Source organism: Sebastes umbrosus, chromosome 16, assembly GCF_015220745.1.
Source record: "Sebastes umbrosus isolate fSebUmb1 chromosome 16, fSebUmb1.pri, whole genome shotgun sequence".
NCBI lineage: Eukaryota > Metazoa > Chordata > Actinopteri > Perciformes > Sebastidae > Sebastes > Sebastes umbrosus.
The window spans coordinates 31,875,739-31,895,083 of NC_051284.1; the positions used below are offsets into that span (position 1 = coordinate 31,875,739).

The window sequence follows — 19,345 nt, forward strand, 5'->3', positions numbered from 1 at the left end:
TGAACCTGGTCCAGATGATGAACCTGGTCCAGATGAACCTGGTTCATGGTTCAGATGGTGAACCTGGTTCAGATGGTGAACCTGGTTCAGATGGTGTACCTGGTTCAGATGGTGTACCTGGTTCAGATGGTGAACCTGGTTCTGGTCCAGATGATGAACCTGGTTCATGGTCCAGATGATGAACCTGGTTCTGGTTCGGATGATTGAACCTAGTTCTGGTCCAGATGATGAACCTGGTTCTGGTCCAGATGATGAACCTGGTTCAGGTCCAGATGATGAACCTGGTTCTGGTTCAGATGATGAACCTGGTTCAGGTCCAGATGATGAACCTGGTTCTGGTTCAGATGATGAACCTGGTTCTGGTCCAGATGACGAACCTGGTTCATGGTCCAGATGATGAACCTGGTTCAGGTCCAGATGATGAACGTGGTTCAGGTCCAGATGATGAACCTGGTTCTGGTTCAGATAATGAACCTGGTTCTGATTCAGATGATGAACCTGGTTCTGGTCCAGATAATGAACCTGGTTCTGGTCCAGATGATGAACCTAGTTCTGGTCCAGATGATGAACCTGGTTCTGGTCCAGATGATGAACCTGGTTCATGGTCCAGATGATGAACCTGGTTCTGGTCCAGATGATGAACCTGGTTCATGGTCCAGATGATGAACCTGGTTCAGGTCCAGATGATGAACCTGGTTCTGGTCCAGATGATGAATCTGGTTCTGGTTCAGATGATGAACCTGGTTCAGGTCCAGATGATGAACCTGGTTCTGGTTCAGATGATGAACCTGGTTCTGGTCCGGATGATGAACCTGGTTCATGGTCCAGATGATGAACCTGGTTTCTGGTCCAGATGATGAACCTGGTTCTGGTTCGGATGATGAACCTGGTTCTGGTCCGGATGATGAACCTGGTTCTGGTCCGGATGATGAATCTGGTTCTGGTTCAGATGATGAACCTGGTTCTGGTCCAGATGATGAACCTGGTTCTGGTCCAGATGATGAACCTGGTTCTGGTTCAGATGATGAATCTGGTTCTGGTTCAGATGATGAATCTGGTTCTGGTCCAGATGATGAACCTGGTTCTGGTCCAGATGATGAATCTGGTTCTGGTTCAGATGATGAATCTGGTTCTGGTCCAGATGATGAATCTGGTTCTGGTCCAGATGATGAATCTGGTTCTGGTTCAGATGATGAACCTGGTTCAGTCTTGTCTAACAGATGTGGTTTCATCAGGAGGCTGATTATTCCATCAGACTCACATCAACATAAGAGATGCAGCAGAGACCAGCTACTGTCCACGGTTACACACACACACACACACACAACACACACAACACAACACACACAGTCACACACACACAACACAACACACACACAGTCACACACACACACACAACACACACAGTCACACACACACACAACACAACACACACAGTCACACACACACAACACACACACAGTCACACACACACAACACAACACAACACACAGTCACACACACACAACACAACACACAGTCACACACACACACACACACACAGTCACACACACACAACACAACACAACACACACAGTCACACACACACAACACAACACACACAGTCACACACAACACAACACACACAGTCACACACACACACAACACACACACAGTCACACACACACAACACAACACAACACACACACAAACAACACACACAGTCACACACACACAACACAACACAACACACAGTCACACACACAACACAACACACACAGTCACACACACACAACACACACAGTCACACACACACACACAACACACACAGTCACACACACACAACACACACAGTCACACACACACAACACAACACACACAGTCACACACACACAACACAACACACACAGTCACACACACACAACACACACACAGTCACACACACAACACAACACAACACACACAGTCACACACACACAACACAACACAACACACACAGTCACACACACACAACACAACACACACAGTCACACACACAACACAACACACACAGTCACACACACACAACACACACACAGTCACACACACACAACACAACAAACACACACCACAACACACACACAGTCACACACACACAACACACACAACACACACAGTCACACACACACAACACACACACACACACACACACAACACAACACACACAGTCACACACACACAACACAACACACACAGTCACACACACACACAACACAACACACACAGTCACACACACAACACAACACAACACACAGTCACACACAACACACAACACAACACACACAGTCACACACACACAACACAACACAACACACACAGTCACACACACAACACAACACAACACACACAGTCACACACACACAACACACACACACAGTCACACACACAACACAACACACACAGTCACACACACACAACACACACACAGTCACACACACACAACACAACACAACACACACACACAACACACACAGACACACACACACAACACAACACAACACACACACACAACACAACACACACAGTCACACACACACAACACCACAGTCACACACACACAAACACAACACACACAGTCACACACACAACACAACACACACACAGTCACACACACACAACACAACACACACAGTCACACACACACAACACAACACACACAGTCACACACCACAACACACACACAGTCACCACACAACACAACACAACACACACAGTCACACACACACAACACAACACAACACAACACAACACACACAGTCACACACACACAACACAACACACACAGTCACACACACACAACACAACACAACACACACAGTCACACACACACACACAACACACACACACAGTCACACACACACAACACCCACACACACAACACTACAGCTGTTAGCATTGAGCTAGCTGTTAGCATTGAGCTAGCTGTTAGCATTGAGCTAGCTGTTAGCATTGAGCTAGCTGTTAGCATTGAGCTAGCTGTTAGCATTGAGCTAGCTGTAGCATTGAGCTAGCTGTTAGCATTGAGCTAGCTGTTGTCAGGCCGCTAAAACAAACATTAACCAGCTGAACTCATCAGAGACACGGAGCCATGAAGCAGCAGCGGTGGTCTACCGGGGGAGCACCGGGGGAGCAGCGGGGGAGCAGCGGGGGAGCAGCGGGGGAGCAGCGGGGGAGCAGCGGGGGAGCAGCGGGGGTATATCTCTCTGATCACCAGAGAACTCCTACAGGCTACCGCTAGCCTGCTAATGCTAGCATCTAACATTAGCATTAGCCTGCTAGCACCACGCTAGCTGAGCTAGCTGCTAGCAGCAGCGTCCTCCGGGTGTTTTTGTTCGTTTATTACCGACAGGAACCTCCGTTACCTCACCGACAAACACACACGCGCCGTTACCACGCCGTTAGTGTCCGTTAGTGTCCGTTAGTGACCGTTAGAGAGCGACCTGGAGCCGCTGCGGCCTCCAGCTCTGAACAGGAGCCGCGGGGCTCGAGTTCCGGGAGAGCCGACAGGCCGCAGCGCAGACCCGGACTCACACAGCCAGCGAGGTCCGCCGACTGGGAACCGACCCCCGGACACCGCCTCGAACCAGCGGACCCAGACCCGCTGCTACCTGCGGGAGGAGACGAGCCACTCACCGTCACCGTGCCGTGTTATTGTTCGGTCCAGACTCTCAGCAGCAGCAGATCCTCCTCCAGGTCCAGCTGACGGTGGAGCTCTGTGTGTCTCTGTGTGTCTCTGTGTGTCTCTGTGTGTCTCTGTCTGTCTCTGTGTGTCTCTGTCTGTCTCTGTCTGGCCGGTTCCAGGTTCAATCAAGGCGTTCCCATGTCTTCAGAACCGAACCGGCTGTACTGAGCTGTACTGATCTGTAATAAGGTCAGAGTGGACCGGGCCGATCAGCAGAACCGGATCAGAACCGGATCAGAACCGAGCGGATCATCAGAGACTGAAATGGAGAGCTGAGCCGACTGCTGCTGACGCCTTCACGGGCTGCTCCTGAGCTCGGAAACACCAGCGCTCACTATTTTACATTATTTATGTTACAATAGAATAGAATAGAATAGAATAGAATAGAATAGAATAGAATAGAAAGCTTTATTGTGATGGTATTAAATAGAAGGAGATTCACGGTGTCCACTTCTGGTCAGAGCTTTAAAACAAATACTTTACAAGACTAAACGAGGCAGATAAAACATAACAGGTAAAACACACACAGTTATAAAGCAAATAAACAGGTACAGTAGATGTAATAAATACATATAAACAGAAGTGTTACACTAGAAGTATACAAATAGATGTAATGTAAAAGAGGTAATTTATAGGTAATAGTTCCTGTATTTCTTCCCTCTACTTTCATCAGTGGTGGAAAAAGTACTCAGATTCTTTACTTAATTAAAAGTAGAAATAAATGGCCTAAAACATACTCTATTACATGTAGAAGTCCTGAATTCTGGGGAAAAAAATAACTATATATATATATATATAAAATACAAGATTGCAAATAAGTATGACCATCTTAATGTTGTATTCCGTCAACGTGGAGCCACTATTAGATCCTTTGTATAACACTAGGTAGATTAGTAGTAAAGTACTGCAGCATATGTTTTTATAGTATAAAGTATAGCATAGTAGCATTGCAAATATAATGTCTGTTACTGAGATGTAGTGGAGTAGAAGTGGAAAGTAGCAGAACATGGAAATATTGGAGAAGTATTTGTGAATTATATTATTTTTTATATTATTATTATTATTATTATCAATAATAATATTTTTTAATAATCAATTCATTATTTGACAAACTTTGTGAATATTTTAATGTAGTTTCAGAACAGGATTGAGGAGAGAGAAAGTCAACGACTAATGTGATTATTTGAAGATGAAAAAAAATAAATAATAATAAAAATAATAAAAATAATATATAAGTTTGTATCCCCTTTAGTCAGAAATATATGGAGGTTTGGTTTACGTGTTTTGTTGTAGACTTTGTTTACTTTCATAATCGTGGACAATCGTGCGATTTAACGCGATTAAAGTATTAAGGACACAAAATAATGATGAAAAACTCAAATGACCACAGTTACTGTATGCTGTATGTATATATATATATATATACTATATACATACATACATACACACACATTATAAGGCATGTATGATCTTTACTACACACAAGCTGTAGTCCATTAAGAGTAAACGGATGTTAAAACACTTTGTCTGATCATTATTTATTTGGATATGTAATAATAAAGCTTGGTACATTTAGGATAGATTCTCAGCCCTAGAAACAGCCTCCATTTTATTTAGGTTCCCAAAAAACTACTTAATCACGCTTCATCTGATGAAAGGGAGATTTACGACAGTACCTGAAGGCAGCGTGTTGAGGTGACGCAGCTGACGTCAAGCAGGGGGCGCTGCCAGCTGCTGTCAGAGATAAAAGTTTCACAATAAGAGTTTCACAACCAACAACAACACTGGAAAAAACAACACAACTCTTATGGATATAGATATAATATAGATCTATATCTATCTATCTATCTATCTATATATTTATATATATATCTTATTAAAGTATTCAAGTTTTATCATATATATATCATATCATATATATATATATTTCTCTTTATACATATTATATTCTCTCTCTCTCTATATATATATGTATATACATATATATGTACATATATATATGTATATACATACACAATCATCATCATCAGTCAAATAAAGAAAACTGGAACACTGAATTAGAAGAAAAAAACATGTTTTATTAACTCGCTGCTGTTAGAAACCAACATGTTAACTCATTCAGTCAGTTCACACCTGTACAGTCAGATCACACCAATAGGGTCAGATCACACCTGTAGGGTCAGATCACACCTGTACAGTCAGATCACACCAATAGGGTCAGAATCACACCTGTAGGTCAGATCATACCTGTACAGTCAGATCACACCTGTACAGTCAGATCACACCAATAGGGTCAGTTCACACCTGTAGGGTCAGATCACACCTGTATAGTCAGATCACACCTGTACGGTCAGATCACACCTGTAGGGTCAGATCACACCTGTACAGTCAGAATCACACCTGTAGGTCAGATCACACCTGTACAGTCAGATCAACACCTGTAGGGTCAGATCACACCTGTACGGTTCACAGAGCAGTCGGCGTTGGTTAATAAACTTACTACAGGTGAATCTTTAGTGTTTTATTGTTAGAGATGTTTTAATTCATGTTTTACATTCACAATAACAGACGTACATTCTTCTCTATGATAAAACGTCGTGACGTCGTTGAGCTAAAGTGCTGTCGACTAATTATTGTCCCTTCGAGGCCACCGTACATACGATTCAGAACAATCAAGAGTCTTCAGGTTGTTTTGTATGGGATTTGTCAGATCAACATTTTTACTAAAAAAATAAAAAAGAGCTCTTCTGTTATTGACATTCATTCATTCATCCGAGAGTCTGACGGCGCGTTCACACCGAGAGCGAAAGACAACTTTTCATAATTACACACAAAGTCAACGCAGAGAGGCGATGGAGGCAAATTCGTGCCGGGCGATGTTGATGTCGTTGTCGCGATGTTGGATCGCACCAGGACTCCATTCAGAAAACAAGCGCTTTTAAAAGTTGTCTGCCTTGTCGTCATGGTAACAGACCTAACAAAGCATGAATTCAGACTTTTACTAATCAGCATCATTATGTCGTTATTTCTGCATCATTTTGATCCGTTTTATTGATACGAAATCAGTTTATTTTGGGGTTCATACCGCAGTAGAGACGTGGGGCTGCTAGAATACAGTCATACTCGCCGCCGGAAGACGGTATGAACCCAGACACCACGACGGCGTTTGGTTCTTCTGACATATCTGGGACTTGTTGAGAAGTTGTTGGTATCATGGAGACAAGCTCCTCCTCCTCCTCCTCCTCCTCCTCCTCCTCCTCCTCCTCCTCCTCTACGGCACCTCACCGGCGCTCCAACTCGCGCGAGTAAACCGAGGCGAAAAATTCGCTTTGCTCTTGGTGTGAATGCAACATGAAGGAAGACCTTTGACCTTTGACCCCTGACCTCCCTTTATTGTTAGTGTTACAGGAAGAGAAGCTTATTCTGCTGCCGTCTTCAGATTGTTTTCATACTTAACGTACATATAGATGAGTATTATTTCAAATAAAAGCCTGCCTTTCATTGACAGAATCACTAGAGAACCCGGCAATCGAGGATTTGATGTTTTGATATGTTGTCACGCCCGCCATCTGGCGGCCTTTCATAACACCAGGTTATATATCGAAATTATGTTATTTATTAAACTGAATAAAATGGTGTCAGACTTCACTAGACTCCACATCCTCCACACAGAAACACCTGACGGGTAATCAGGTGATCAATAACAGTGATTGGCGTGTGATTTAGTGACATGCAGCGTGAATCATCAGAGGAACGCGCCGCCATGTCAACGGTCCACACAGATGATGTCGTTCTTCCAACATGGCGGCGCGTTGAATTTCATTCTTCACGTTACCGGTTCTCAGAGTACCGTTTGTCCCCGAGGGGACAGGTGAACACAGCACGGTGCGTTTGTGACAATAATCTGTGAGGATAAATTGAACCTCCTTCCTTCCTGGCGGCGGCGGCGCGGCGAGTCGCCTCACAGGAAGTGGTTTTTGAGCGTGATACTGGGGGAGGACTTGGCGGCGAGGTTGGCGCCGCTAGCTTTAGCATTCAGACTCTCCTGGTTTCCTTTGACGGCGGCTTCCAGACGAGACTTCAGGTGAGGAGGACGACGCAATGAGAGACCTTAGGAAAGACACGGTTATTAAATACAGATTACTTATTATAGATAATAGATTATTATAAACACGATAAGGACGTGTTTTAAGTGTTAATTCCGTCCGTTACCTGAAGACGGCGGAGTGCTGCGGGCCGAGGCGCATCAGGTCTTTGAGCGCTGCCTCGTGGAGCGAGCGGGACGCGGCGGGGCGCCGAGCCCAGAGCATTTTCATCCAGGAGGAGGAGATGAGTGAGCGGCAACAAGACGGCAACCAGCTGAGGACCTGAAGGTCACAAAACATCACGGTCTCTGTCTGTACTTTTCTGTGTTGTAGTGACAGGAAATGGACTCACGCTTAAAACCCTGAACTCCACGACCCGCTGGAAGGCTGAGAGAAGAATCACCAGAATTACAACATTCATCACAGACAGGAACTGGAAAAACACTAATTATCATCGGATTTCTAATTTCCGACGGTCTTTGAGGAATCACGGAGTAACCAGAATAATTCACTTTATTATTATAGATACACGTCTAATGTTACATCACTAAAACCAGCGTTAGCACGATACGGTTAGAATATACGGTTAGAATAAACGGTTAGAATATACGGTTAGAATATACGGTTAGAATAAACGGTTTAGAATATACGGTTAGAATATACGGTTAGAATAAACGGTTAGAATATACGGTTTAGAATATACGGTTAGAATAGACGGTTAGAATAAACGGTTAGAATATACGGTTAGAATATACGGTTGGAATAAAACGGTTAGAATATACGGTTAGAATATACGGTTAGAATAAACGGTTAGAATATACGGTTAGAATATTACGGTTAGAATAAACGGTTAGAATATACGGTTAGAATATACGGTTCAGGAATAAACGGTTAGAATATACGGTTAGAATATACGGTTAGGAATAGACGGTTAGAATAAACGGTTAGAAATATACGGTTAGAATATAAGGTTGGAATAAACGGTTAGAATAGACGGTTAGAATATACGGTTAGAATAGACGTTAGAATATACAGGGTAGAATAAACGGTTAGAATATACAGTTAGAATAGACGGTTAGAATAAACGGTTAGAATATACGGTTAGGAATAAACGGTTAGAATATACGGTTAGAATATACGGTTAGAATATACGGTTAGAATAAACGGTTAGAATATACGGTTAGAATAAACGTTAGAATATCCGGTTAGAATATACGGTTAGAATAAACGGTTAGAATATTACGGTTAGAATAAACGGTTAGAATATACGGTTAGAATTAAACGGTTAGAATATACGGTTAGAATATACCGGTTAGAATAAACGGTTAGAATATACGGTTAGAATATACGGTTAGAATAAACGGTTAGAATATACGGTTAGAATTACGGTTAGGAATAAACGGTTAGAATAAAACGGTTAGAATAAACGGTTAGATATATACGGTTAGAATAAACGGTTAGAATATACGGTTAGAATATACGGTTAGAATAAACGGTTAGAATATACGGTTAGAATATACGGTTAGAATAAACGGTTAGAATATACGGTTAGAATATACGGTTAGAATAAACGGTTTAGAATATACGGTTAGAATAAACGGTTAGAATATACGGTTAGAATATACGGTTAGAACAAACGGTTAGAATATACGGTTAGAATATACGGTTAGAATAGCGTTGAAATGTAATTTCTTTTGATTTGATTTTAATTTCAGTTTTTTTAGAAAGATTGTTTTGTATTTACTTAATATTTATATACATTATATTAATTAAATCTTTCTATATTTAGTTTTTATATTTAATTTTAGTTTTTATATATTTAGTTTTTATATATTTTAGTTTTATTTGTTTTTATATTTAGTTTTAATTTTTTCTATATTTATTTTTCTACATTTAATTTTTAGTTTTTACATATTTATTTTAGCTTTATGTTTGGTTTTAATTTTTCTATATTTAGTTTTCTATATTTTATTTTATTTTCAGATGTTTATTTTTAGTTTTTATGTATTTAGTTTTTATATATTATTTTTAGTTTTTATATATTTAGTTTTATATATTTAATTTTATATATTTAATTTAGTTTTTTCTATATTTAGTTTTATTTATACACTGGGCGACGGATATTGATGTTTAAAAGACATGGAAAGGTGCATTTTGCAGAATAGGTGACCTTTAATGTGATGGATTTTGCGGAGGTCTGTAGCGTCTCAGGTTTAAAGCGAGAGTGAAGATGCTGGTCTGGTATCATCTGAAACTAGACTAGAGTTAGTGGTGACTAGAGGGTTAACGTAGTGTACTCACGCTGGGTCTGGTCTGCAGCCTGGACCAGAGCCTCCTGGCCCGGACTCCCTCAAGAACTCCAGCAGCTCCTCCGGACTCTGAGGACGACTCCTCTCCACCTTCTGAGGAGGAATCGCATCATCACACAGTCACGATGACATCATCTGATCAACACGTTAATCGCAGTCACACAGTCACGATGACATCATCTGATCAACACGTTAACGCATCATCACACAGTCACGATGACATCATCTGATCAACACGTTAACGCATCGTCACACAGTCACGATGACATCATCTGATCAACACGTTAACGCATCGTCACACAGTTACGATGACATCATCTGATCAACACGTTAACGCATCGTCACACAGTCACGATGACATCATCTGATCAACACGTTAACGCATCGTCACACAGTCACGATGACATCATCTGATCAACACGTTAACGCATCGTCACACAGTCACGATGACATCATCTGATCAACACGTTAACGCATCGTCACACAGTCACGATGACATCATCTGATCAACACGTTAACGCATCGTCACACAGTCACGATGACATCATCTGATCAACACGTTAACGCCGCTCATCATCCCTTTAATATCGTTTATATTGATTAGACAATAAGTCACGTCTTTCCTACAGACTGAACTGAAGACAAACTAAATAAGATCTTTATCTTTTCCCACAAGAGGTTCACATCTTTCTGTGATATCTGTCCTCACGATGAAACATGACCAGACAGACGCAGCAGACTCTTCTATCGGTACCTGGAGGAATCCAACCAGCGGCGGTCCGAGCGCCTGGATGTACGGCACGGCCACGGCGGGCTGAGCCTGAAACACCGACGTCAGCAGCTGATACATCGACTCACAACCTGCAGCAGAGAGACCAGTCTGTTAATTATTATCATCATTATTATTATTATTTATTATGTATTTTTAGTATTATTATTATTTATTATTATTAATTATTATTATTATTAATAATAATAATAATAATATAATAATAATTTGTTTGGATCTACTGGAGAGAAGAGTGGGGTTGTGTGTTTCCTCAACCTGCTCTGGGAGGTTAAATTAGTGTTTTTGCGAAATGGAGTCTGGGTGGCTTTAAAGAGAGCGATAACGGCGACGGTGAGGTGAAGCGGCTGAGGACGGCGAGGTGAAGCGGCTGAGGACGGCGAGGTGAAGCGGCTGAGGACGGCGAGGTGAGCGTTTTGTGGACGGGAGCATCACTATCAGTTTAAGTTGTACGATATAGTTAGAATATTTCCACCGCTTCCACCTCGCCGTCAGACTCCCGTTATGACTGAGAACTGAAGTCGTTATATCGCTCTCTTCAAAAGACACCAGACTCCATTCACTAAAACCAGTCACCTTCAGGAAAAGGTTTAGAAGGACTTGAAGGGAATATAAAGTTTGACGCAGAATGTGAATCCATCAGGAACCCGTAGATACAGGAGGATATCAAAACCTCTGGTTTTGCATCATCTCATGACTGTCTACACTACCCTGTCTCCTCTGTCCCCGTCTCCTTTGTCTCTGTCTCCGTCTCCGTCTCCGTCTCCGTCTCCTCTGTCCTCTGTCTCCGTCTCCTTCCTGTGTCTCCTCTGTCTCTGTCTCCCTATTGTCCCTGTCTCCTCTGTGTCTGTCTCTATCTGTCTCTTCTGTCTTTGTCTCCTCTTGTCTCTGTCTCTGTCTCTGTCTCCTCTGTCTCCTTTGTGGTCTGTCTCCTTCTGTCTCTTCTGTCTTTGTCTACCTCCTCTGTCTCTGTCTCCTCTGTCGTTCTTCTGTCCGTGTCTCCTCTGTCTCTGTCTCTGTCTCTGTCTCTGTCTCTCTCTGGTACTGTACCAGCGGGTCTTTGGCGTCCATGCTGGCGGTGAGCGCTGGCAGACAGAGCGTGTGCAGCGGCTCCACGGTGCAGACGTCCGGACAGCAGACAGCAGGAAGACGGTCAGACGCTGTGAGCAGGCTGACCTGTCCACAACGCCGTCTCCTGAAGACACAGAACCACCAATCAGAAGGCTCTATTCAGTTTCTATCCGGACTAACACTGAGTCAGTCTGTGTGGCGTCCCGCTGGCTGGACGTGTGAAGACGAGTAAAGTAGATAAAGTAGAGCAGCGTACCGGAGTCCCAGAGGCCCAGCAGGGTGTTCAGAGCGATCTCAGCAGCAGCTTCCAGGCTCCTCGACTCTTCTCCTGCCGGCTCATCGGAGAGTCACTACGTTTGACTTCGCGCCTGAAGAGCCGCCTGGACCACCGCGCCCAGACCGGCTCCGCCCACTGAGCCCGCCGCCGCCACCGCCGGGGCACCTGGGAGAAAGAAAGAAAAGACAGAGTGCTGACGTGTCGATAAAACAGAATGTTACGGTCAATCGACCCGATCCAGTCCTCTCTTCAGAAAACAAGATATTGAACGTATTACAAAACCTTGACGTGTGTTACCAGTGTGTGTGGTGTGTTTGTGTTGTGTGTGAGTGTGGTTGTGTGTTACCAGTGTGTGTGTTTGTGTGTGTGTGAGTGTGTGTGTGTTACCAGTGTGCGTGTGTTTTGTGTGTGTGTGTGTGTGAGTGTGTGTGTGTGTGTTACCAGTGTGTGTGTGTTTGTGTGTGTGTGTGTGTGTGTTAGTGTGTGTGTGTGTTACCCAGTGTGTGTGTGTGATTGTGGGTGTGTGTGCGTGTGCTACCTGTGTGTGTGTGGGATGTGGGTATGTGTGTGTGTGTGTGTGTGTGCGTGTGCATGCTACTCTGTCGTATTGTGTGTGTGTGTGTGTGTGTTGTTACCTGTGTGTGTGTGTGTGTTACCTGTGTGTGTGCTGGGCTGCTGCAGCAGCTCTCTGAGGACTACCCAGCAGCAGGTAGAGGACGGTGGGGAGGATGGACACGCTGCCTGCTAGGAGGAACAGCCGGGGTTCATCAGGAAACTGATGCTAACAATAGTGTTAGCATGTTAGCATGTTAGCATGTGAAGGTGTGTGTTGTTGTGCTCACCTTCGGGGGAGCAGACAGACGGCAGCTCAGGAGAGAACACTCAGATGCGGACGCCACCAGCTGACAGTCGCTGTCAGTCAAACTCCACACTGAACCACCAGCACCTGAACACACACGCACGCCCGCACGCACGCACGCACGCACGCACGCACGCACGCACGCACGCACACACACACACGCACACACACACACACATTAATAATAATAAATGTTAATAACTCTTCATCATAAAGGACTTCCTCCTCCTCCTCTCCTCTCTTCTTCTTCCTCCTCCTCCTCTCCTCATCCTCTTCCTCCTCCTCCCTCATCTAACTCCTCCTCTCCTCTTCCTCCTCCTCCTCCTCTTCCTCTAATCCTCCTCCCTCTTCCTCATCTAACTCCTCCTCTCCTCCTCCTCCTCCTCCTGTCCTCTCTTCTTCCTCTTCTTCCCTCCTCCTCTCCTCCTCCTCCTCCTCATCCTCCTCCTCCTCCTCCTCCCTCTTCCTCATCTAACTCCTCCTCTCCTCCTCCTCCTCTCCTCTCTTCTTCCTCTTCTTCCTCCTCCTCCTCCTCCTCTCTCCTCCTCCTCCTCCTCTTCACCTTCCTCCTCCTCCTCTCCCTCTTCCTCCTCCTCCTCCCTCCTCTTCCTCTCTTCCTCCCTCCCTCCTCCTCTCTCCTCCTCCTCCTCCTCCTCTCCTCCTCCTACCAGTAGGACTGGTTCCGGCCAGTTTTGGGCTGAGCTGTGGAAGTTTCCGGACCAGAACACAGAGGCACAGCTCCAGCGCTCCGAACACCAGCGAGCGCCCGGGGATCAAGCCGCCGGTGTCCCGTCCCTCGCCGAACTCCGGCAGCGTCTCCTTCTCCGCGGCGCCGTCGTCCACTGAGGGACGATAAAGGTTTTAATAAACAGTTTGAGTTTACAGAAGAGGGTCTAACGGTGAGAGCGTGTTCACCTTCCGGCGCTGTGGCGTTTCTCCCTGGACCAGCTCCTGAGCCGCCGTCACGATCTGACGCAGTAACTCCAACACGGCGAGCTGAACGGACGCCGACTCTCTGGTCACCATCAGCCGGTGGAGGACGCTGAGCAGCTCCACGCTCAGAGCCTGCAGACACACAGAGAGAGACTAGAGTCTAGTCTGGGATCTGGTCTGAGCCCTGGTCTGGATTCAGGTCCAGCTGAGTCTCACCTGGTCGTTTCCGATCTTAGCTCGCGGCCAGGACACGTCCAGCAGCGCCTGCAGAGCTCGCAGACAGGAAGTGATGTTCTCCATCTGGTCGTCAGAGTGCGGCGAACAGAGGAACTCCACGCTGATCCCTGACGGAGGAACACGGGACCGACACAACCAAACTCAATACAGAAAACACACGATTTCACTGGATGAATACTGAAGCTGCTGTCTGCTGGTTCTGACCCGGTATGAGACTAAGAGGCTGCTGGGTTCTGACCCAGTATGAGACTAAGAGGCTGCTGTCTGCTAGTTCTGACCCAGTATGAGACTAAGATGCTGCTGGTTCTTGACCCAGTATGAGGACTAAAAGACTGCTGTCTGCTGGTTCTGACCCAGTATGAGACTAAAAGACTGCTGTCTGCTGTGTCTGACCAGTTATGAGACTAAGAGGCTGCTGTCTGCTGGTTCTGACCAAGTATTGAGACTAAGAGGCTGCTGGTTCTGACCCAGTATGAGACTAAGAGGCTTGCTGGTTCTGACCCAGTATGAGACTAAAAAGCTGCTGTCTGCTGGTTCTGACCCAGTATGAGACTAAAAAGCTGCTGTCTGCTGGTTCTGACCCAGTATGAGACTAAAAAGCTGCTGTCTGCTGGTTCTGACCCAGTATGAGACTAAGAGGCTGCTGGTTTTGACCCAATATGAGACTAAGAGGCTGCTGTCTGCTGTGTCTGACCCAGTATGAGGACTAAAAGGCTGCTGGTTCTGACCCAGTATGAGGACTAAGAGGCTGCTGTCTGCTGGTTCTGACCCAGTATGAGACTAAGAGAATGCTGTCTGCTGTGTCTGACCCAGTATGAGACTAAGAGGCTGCTGGTTCTGACCCAGTATGAGATTGAGAGGCTGCTGGTTCTGACCCAGTATGAGACTAAGAGGCTGCTGGGTTCTGACCCAGTATGAGACTAAGAGGCTGCTGGTTCTGACCCAGTATGAGACTAAGAGGCTGCTGGTTCTGACCCAGTATGAGGTGCAGTCTGTCGCTGCTGATGTCCTCTGGACTCTTGGCTCCGCCCCCCGTGTGACCCATGGAGGTGGGCGTGGCCGGGACGGGACAGGTAGACAGGTGAGTCGTCTGACATCACAAAACCTGAAACACACAGTTTAACACACTGAGGAGAGGAGTGAGGAGGAGTGAGGAGGAGTGAGGAGGAGGAGGAGTGAGGAAAAGGAGAAGGAGGAGAGAGGAGGAGGAGGACGTGAGGAAAAGAGGAGGGAGGATGAGAGGAAAAGGAGAAGAGGTGGAGTGGGGAGGGGGAGGAGGCAGGCAGGAAGAGGAGGGAAAAGGCATGAGGAGCAGGCATGATGAGGGGGAAAGAGGAGGGAGGAGTGAGGAGGAGGAGAAAGAGGGAGGAGGAAGAGGAGTGATGGAAAAGGAGGAAGGAGGAGGGGAGGGAGGAGTGATCACTGACCGGTGCTGTGGAGCCAGAGGGAGGTGGCGTGGAGGATGGGAGGCCCAGGAGGAGGAGTAGTGAGCTCTGGCCTGGTTCAACCGTCTCTGCTGTGTAGAAAGAACCTCCTGGAGGAGCAAGAGGAGGAGAAAGCTCTGTGAATACAGTCCTGCTCCTCCTGGAGGAGAGAGAGGTAGGAGAGAAAGCTCTGTGAATACAGTCCTGCTCCTCCTGGAGGAGTAAGAGGAGGAGAAGCTCTGTGAATACAGTCCCTGCTCCTCCTGGAGGAGCAAGAGGAGGAGCAATGAGGAGGAGAAAGCTCTGTGAATACAGTCCTGCTCCTCCTGGAGGAGTCAGATGGAGAATAATCTCAACCTGAAGAAAACATTTGACTTTTCCAGAAGATTCAGTGAAACTTCCCTCCCTTCCTCCCTTTTCCTTCCTCCCATCTCCTCCTCTCCTCCTTCCTCCTCCCTCCTTTCCTTCCTCCCTCCTGCATCTCCTCCCCCTCCGTCTCTTCTCTTCCTCTCCCTCCCTTCCCCTAGCGCTCCCTTCTGTCTCCCTCCTCCCTTTCCTCCACCTCCTCTCTCTTCCTCCCCTCCTCCCTTCTCTTCACCCTCTCTTCCCTCCTCTCCTCCCTTGCTCCCTCCCCTCCTTCCCCTCTTCTCCTTCTCCTCCCTCCTCCTCCTCCCCTCCTCCCTTTCCCCCCCCCTCCCCCCCCCCCCCTCTCCTCCTCCTTCTCCTCCCTCCTCGGTCTCCTCCTCCCATCCTCCCTTCCTCCTCTTCTCTCCCTTCTCCCTCCCTCCCTCCGCCCCTCCCATTACCTGTGGCAGGTAGCTGTGATGGCCGTACTCCGTGGTGGAGGTCAGCAGGGCGTAGTCTTGCAGCGCCGCCAACCACAGACGACTCAGCGTCGACAGATCTGATTGGACCAACTTCAGGAGGCCCGCCCCCCCCGACTCGGAGCCTGAGCCGTCATTGGCCAGAGAGGAGGAGACGGACAGGTCACCCGTCCTATCAGAGCTCTCCGTCTGCCTGCTCCTCTGAACGGCTACGATGTAACCTGAGAGAGGGAGGAGGGATCAATCAGTCTGATCACAACCAGAACCAGAACCAGTAGAACCAGTACAACCAGTATAACTAACCAGTAGAACCAGTATAACCAGTACAACCAGTATAACTTACCAGTAGAACCAGTAGAACCAGTACAACCAGTTAATAACCAGTTGATAACCAGTAGAACCAGTAAATAACCAGTAGAACCAGTAGAACCAGTTGATAACCAGTAGAACCAGTAAATAACCAGTAGAAACCAGTAGAACCAGTTAATAACCAGTACAACCAGTAGAAACAGTAGAACCAGTGAACGCCCACCTCGGCCCAGGCCTTCAGGACGGCCAGCGTTTCCATGGTAGCGGCGGCCTCGTTGTACAGCTGGCCCGACGTGTCCCTCCCAGCCTGGACTTTAGCCAATGAGGAGGCCAGGAGCTGATGGACCCGCCGCAGGTCGACGGAGGTCACTGACCACGCCGCTGGCAATCCAGGCGCTGCACACCTGCAGAGAGGAAGAGGTCAAAGGTCACAGCTGGTAGATGATGTTGTCCTGGTTACCTGTCTACCTGTTTACCTGTCTACCTGGTTACCTGGTTATCTGGTTACCTGGTTACCTGGCTACCTGTCTACCTGGTTATCAGGTTACCTGGTTACCTGGCTACCTGGCTACCTGGTTACCTGGTTACCTGGTTACCTGGTTATCAGGTTACCTGGCTACCTGTCTACCTGGTTACCTGGTTACCTGGTTACCTGGTTACCTGTCTACCTGGTTATCAGGTTACCTGGTTACCTGGTTACCTGGTTACCTGTCTACCTGTCTACCTGGTTACCTGGTTACCTGTCTACCTGGTTACCTGGTTATCTGGTTACCTGGTTACCATGATTATCTGGCTACATGGCTACCTGTTTACCTGGCTACCTGGTTACCTGGTATACCTGGCTACCTGGCTACCTGGATACCTGGTGTACACGTATTAAGGTTATTATTGATGACCTGATCACATGACAGGCCTTGGCTGGTGACGTCAGGAGGAGCGTCAGGCAGTGGAAGGCTGGTCTGAGAGCAGCTCCCACCTGAAATACATATATGACACACATGAAGAGGAGGAGGGAGGAAGAGGAGGAGGTAGGAGGAGGAGGGGAGGAGGAGGAGGAGGAGATCAGCTCTTACGTTGGCCTGGTACTAGCTCCAGGATGAGGTGACCGGGGAACTCGGGTTCTGGATGGTGGAGAAGCGTCTGATGATGACCAGCAGGGTCTGGAGACCGGCCAGCCGCAGCTGCTCGCTGTGGTCCGTCGCCGCCATGTAACGCCATGCGGACCAGGTCGCCAAGATGGAGCACCAGAAGTCTGAAGAGAGAGAGGTCAGGGGTCAGCGCACAGTCCTCCATCACAACCTGACCGGCGGCGCTCTGAACGGGCGTTCTTACCGGTGGACCTCGTTCAGGCGTCTCTCCTGAGCCAGAAACCATGTCGAAGTGGGCCGGGTCGGCGGTCTCACACTGGGCGATGATGCGACACACACACTCCATGGCGAAGCGGCGCGTGGCCCAGCGCAACGCCGTGAACGGGCCGCCGGACTCCGACTGGGCCTTGAAGGCAGAGGAGTCATCTTCCTCTCTGGCGGGGTCCGCCTCCTCCTCCTGCCGCGCCTCCACCGGAGCCCGACAGTCTGGAGGGACACAGGACTAGTTAACATCCCAGTGAACCCACCGCTGGTGGCAGACAGGACTAGTTAACCTACCGGTGGTGGCAGACAGGACTAGTTAACTGGTTAACCTACCGGTGGTGGCAGACAGGACTAGTTAACTGGTTAACCTACGGTGGTGGCAGACAGGACTAGTTAACTGGTTAACCTACCGGTGGTGGCAGACAGGACTAGTTAACTAGTTAACCTACCGGTGGTGGCAGATAGGACTAGTTAACTGGTTAATGTACCGGTGGTGGCAGACAGGACTAGTTAACTGGTTAACCTACCGGTGGTGGCAGACAGGACTAGTTAACTAGTTAACCTACCGGTGGTGGCAGATAGGACTAGTTAACTGGTTAACGTACCGGTGGTGGCAGATAGGACTAGTTAACTGGTTAACCTACCGGTGGTGGCAGACAGGACTAGTTAACTGGTTAACCTACCGGTGGTGGCAGACAGGACTAGTTAACTGGTTAACCTACCGGTGGTGGCAGACAGGACTAGTTAACTAGTTAACCTACCGGTGGTGGCAGACAGGACTAGTTAACTGGTTAACTGGTTAACCTACCGGTGGTGGCAGACAGGACTAGTTAACTGGTTAACCTACCGGTGGTGGCAGACAGGACTAGTTAACTAGTAACCTACCGGTGGTGGCAGACAGGACTAGTTAATTTGGTTAAACCTGGTTAACCTACCGGTGGTGGCAGACAGGACTAGTTAACTGGTTAACCTACCGGTGGTGGCAGACAGGACTAGTTAACTAGTTAACCTACCGGTGGTGGCAGTACAGGACTAGTTAAACTGGTTAACTGGTTAACCTACCAGTGTGGCAGACAGGACTAGTTAACTGTTAACCTACCGGTGGTGGCAGACAGGACGTCCTTGCAGAGTTTGAGCCAGTGTCCCAGCTTCCCGCTGGTGGCGCTGGACGCCATCAA

At 47.2% G+C, this 19,345-nt stretch overlaps 2 protein-coding genes across 2 annotated transcripts in view; both read right to left on the reverse strand.

Annotated features, from left to right (window-relative positions):
• The window catches only part of hectd1 (HECT domain containing 1), a 47,384-nt gene extending 43,564 nt beyond the window's left edge, over positions 1–3,820 (reverse strand). The window contains 1 exon segment of the mRNA XM_037796291.1: positions 3,652–3,820. The gene's annotated coding sequence lies outside the window, so the exon portion shown is untranslated.
• Positions 3,821–5,757: 1,937 nt separating this feature from the next.
• Positions 5,758–19,345, reverse strand: part of heatr5a (HEAT repeat containing 5a) — a 33,196-nt gene continuing 19,608 nt past the window's right edge. The window contains 40 exon segments of the mRNA XM_037796292.1: positions 5,758–7,790; positions 7,792–7,810; positions 7,913–7,992; positions 7,994–8,067; positions 10,087–10,122; positions 10,125–10,148; positions 10,151–10,187; positions 10,849–10,940; positions 10,943–10,955; positions 11,932–12,014; positions 12,017–12,076; positions 12,209–12,244; positions 12,247–12,304; positions 12,306–12,394; positions 12,865–12,925; positions 12,927–12,970; positions 13,072–13,101; positions 13,104–13,175; positions 13,757–13,930; positions 13,987–14,029; positions 14,031–14,153; positions 14,238–14,365; positions 15,234–15,321; positions 15,323–15,363; positions 15,686–15,725; positions 15,727–15,762; positions 15,764–15,792; positions 16,489–16,510; positions 16,513–16,726; positions 17,037–17,173; positions 17,175–17,219; positions 17,712–17,762; positions 17,765–17,791; positions 17,889–17,900; positions 17,902–17,942; positions 17,945–18,026; positions 18,028–18,067; positions 18,148–18,182; positions 18,184–18,389; positions 19,267–19,345. Of these exon segments, the coding sequence (XP_037652220.1) occupies positions 7,662–7,790; positions 7,792–7,810; positions 7,913–7,992; positions 7,994–8,067; positions 10,087–10,122; positions 10,125–10,148; positions 10,151–10,187; positions 10,849–10,940; positions 10,943–10,955; positions 11,932–12,014; positions 12,017–12,076; positions 12,209–12,244; positions 12,247–12,304; positions 12,306–12,394; positions 12,865–12,925; positions 12,927–12,970; positions 13,072–13,101; positions 13,104–13,175; positions 13,757–13,930; positions 13,987–14,029; positions 14,031–14,153; positions 14,238–14,365; positions 15,234–15,321; positions 15,323–15,363; positions 15,686–15,725; positions 15,727–15,762; positions 15,764–15,792; positions 16,489–16,510; positions 16,513–16,726; positions 17,037–17,173; positions 17,175–17,219; positions 17,712–17,762; positions 17,765–17,791; positions 17,889–17,900; positions 17,902–17,942; positions 17,945–18,026; positions 18,028–18,067; positions 18,148–18,182; positions 18,184–18,389; positions 19,267–19,345 (2,730 nt within the window). The 3' untranslated portion in view covers positions 5,758–7,661.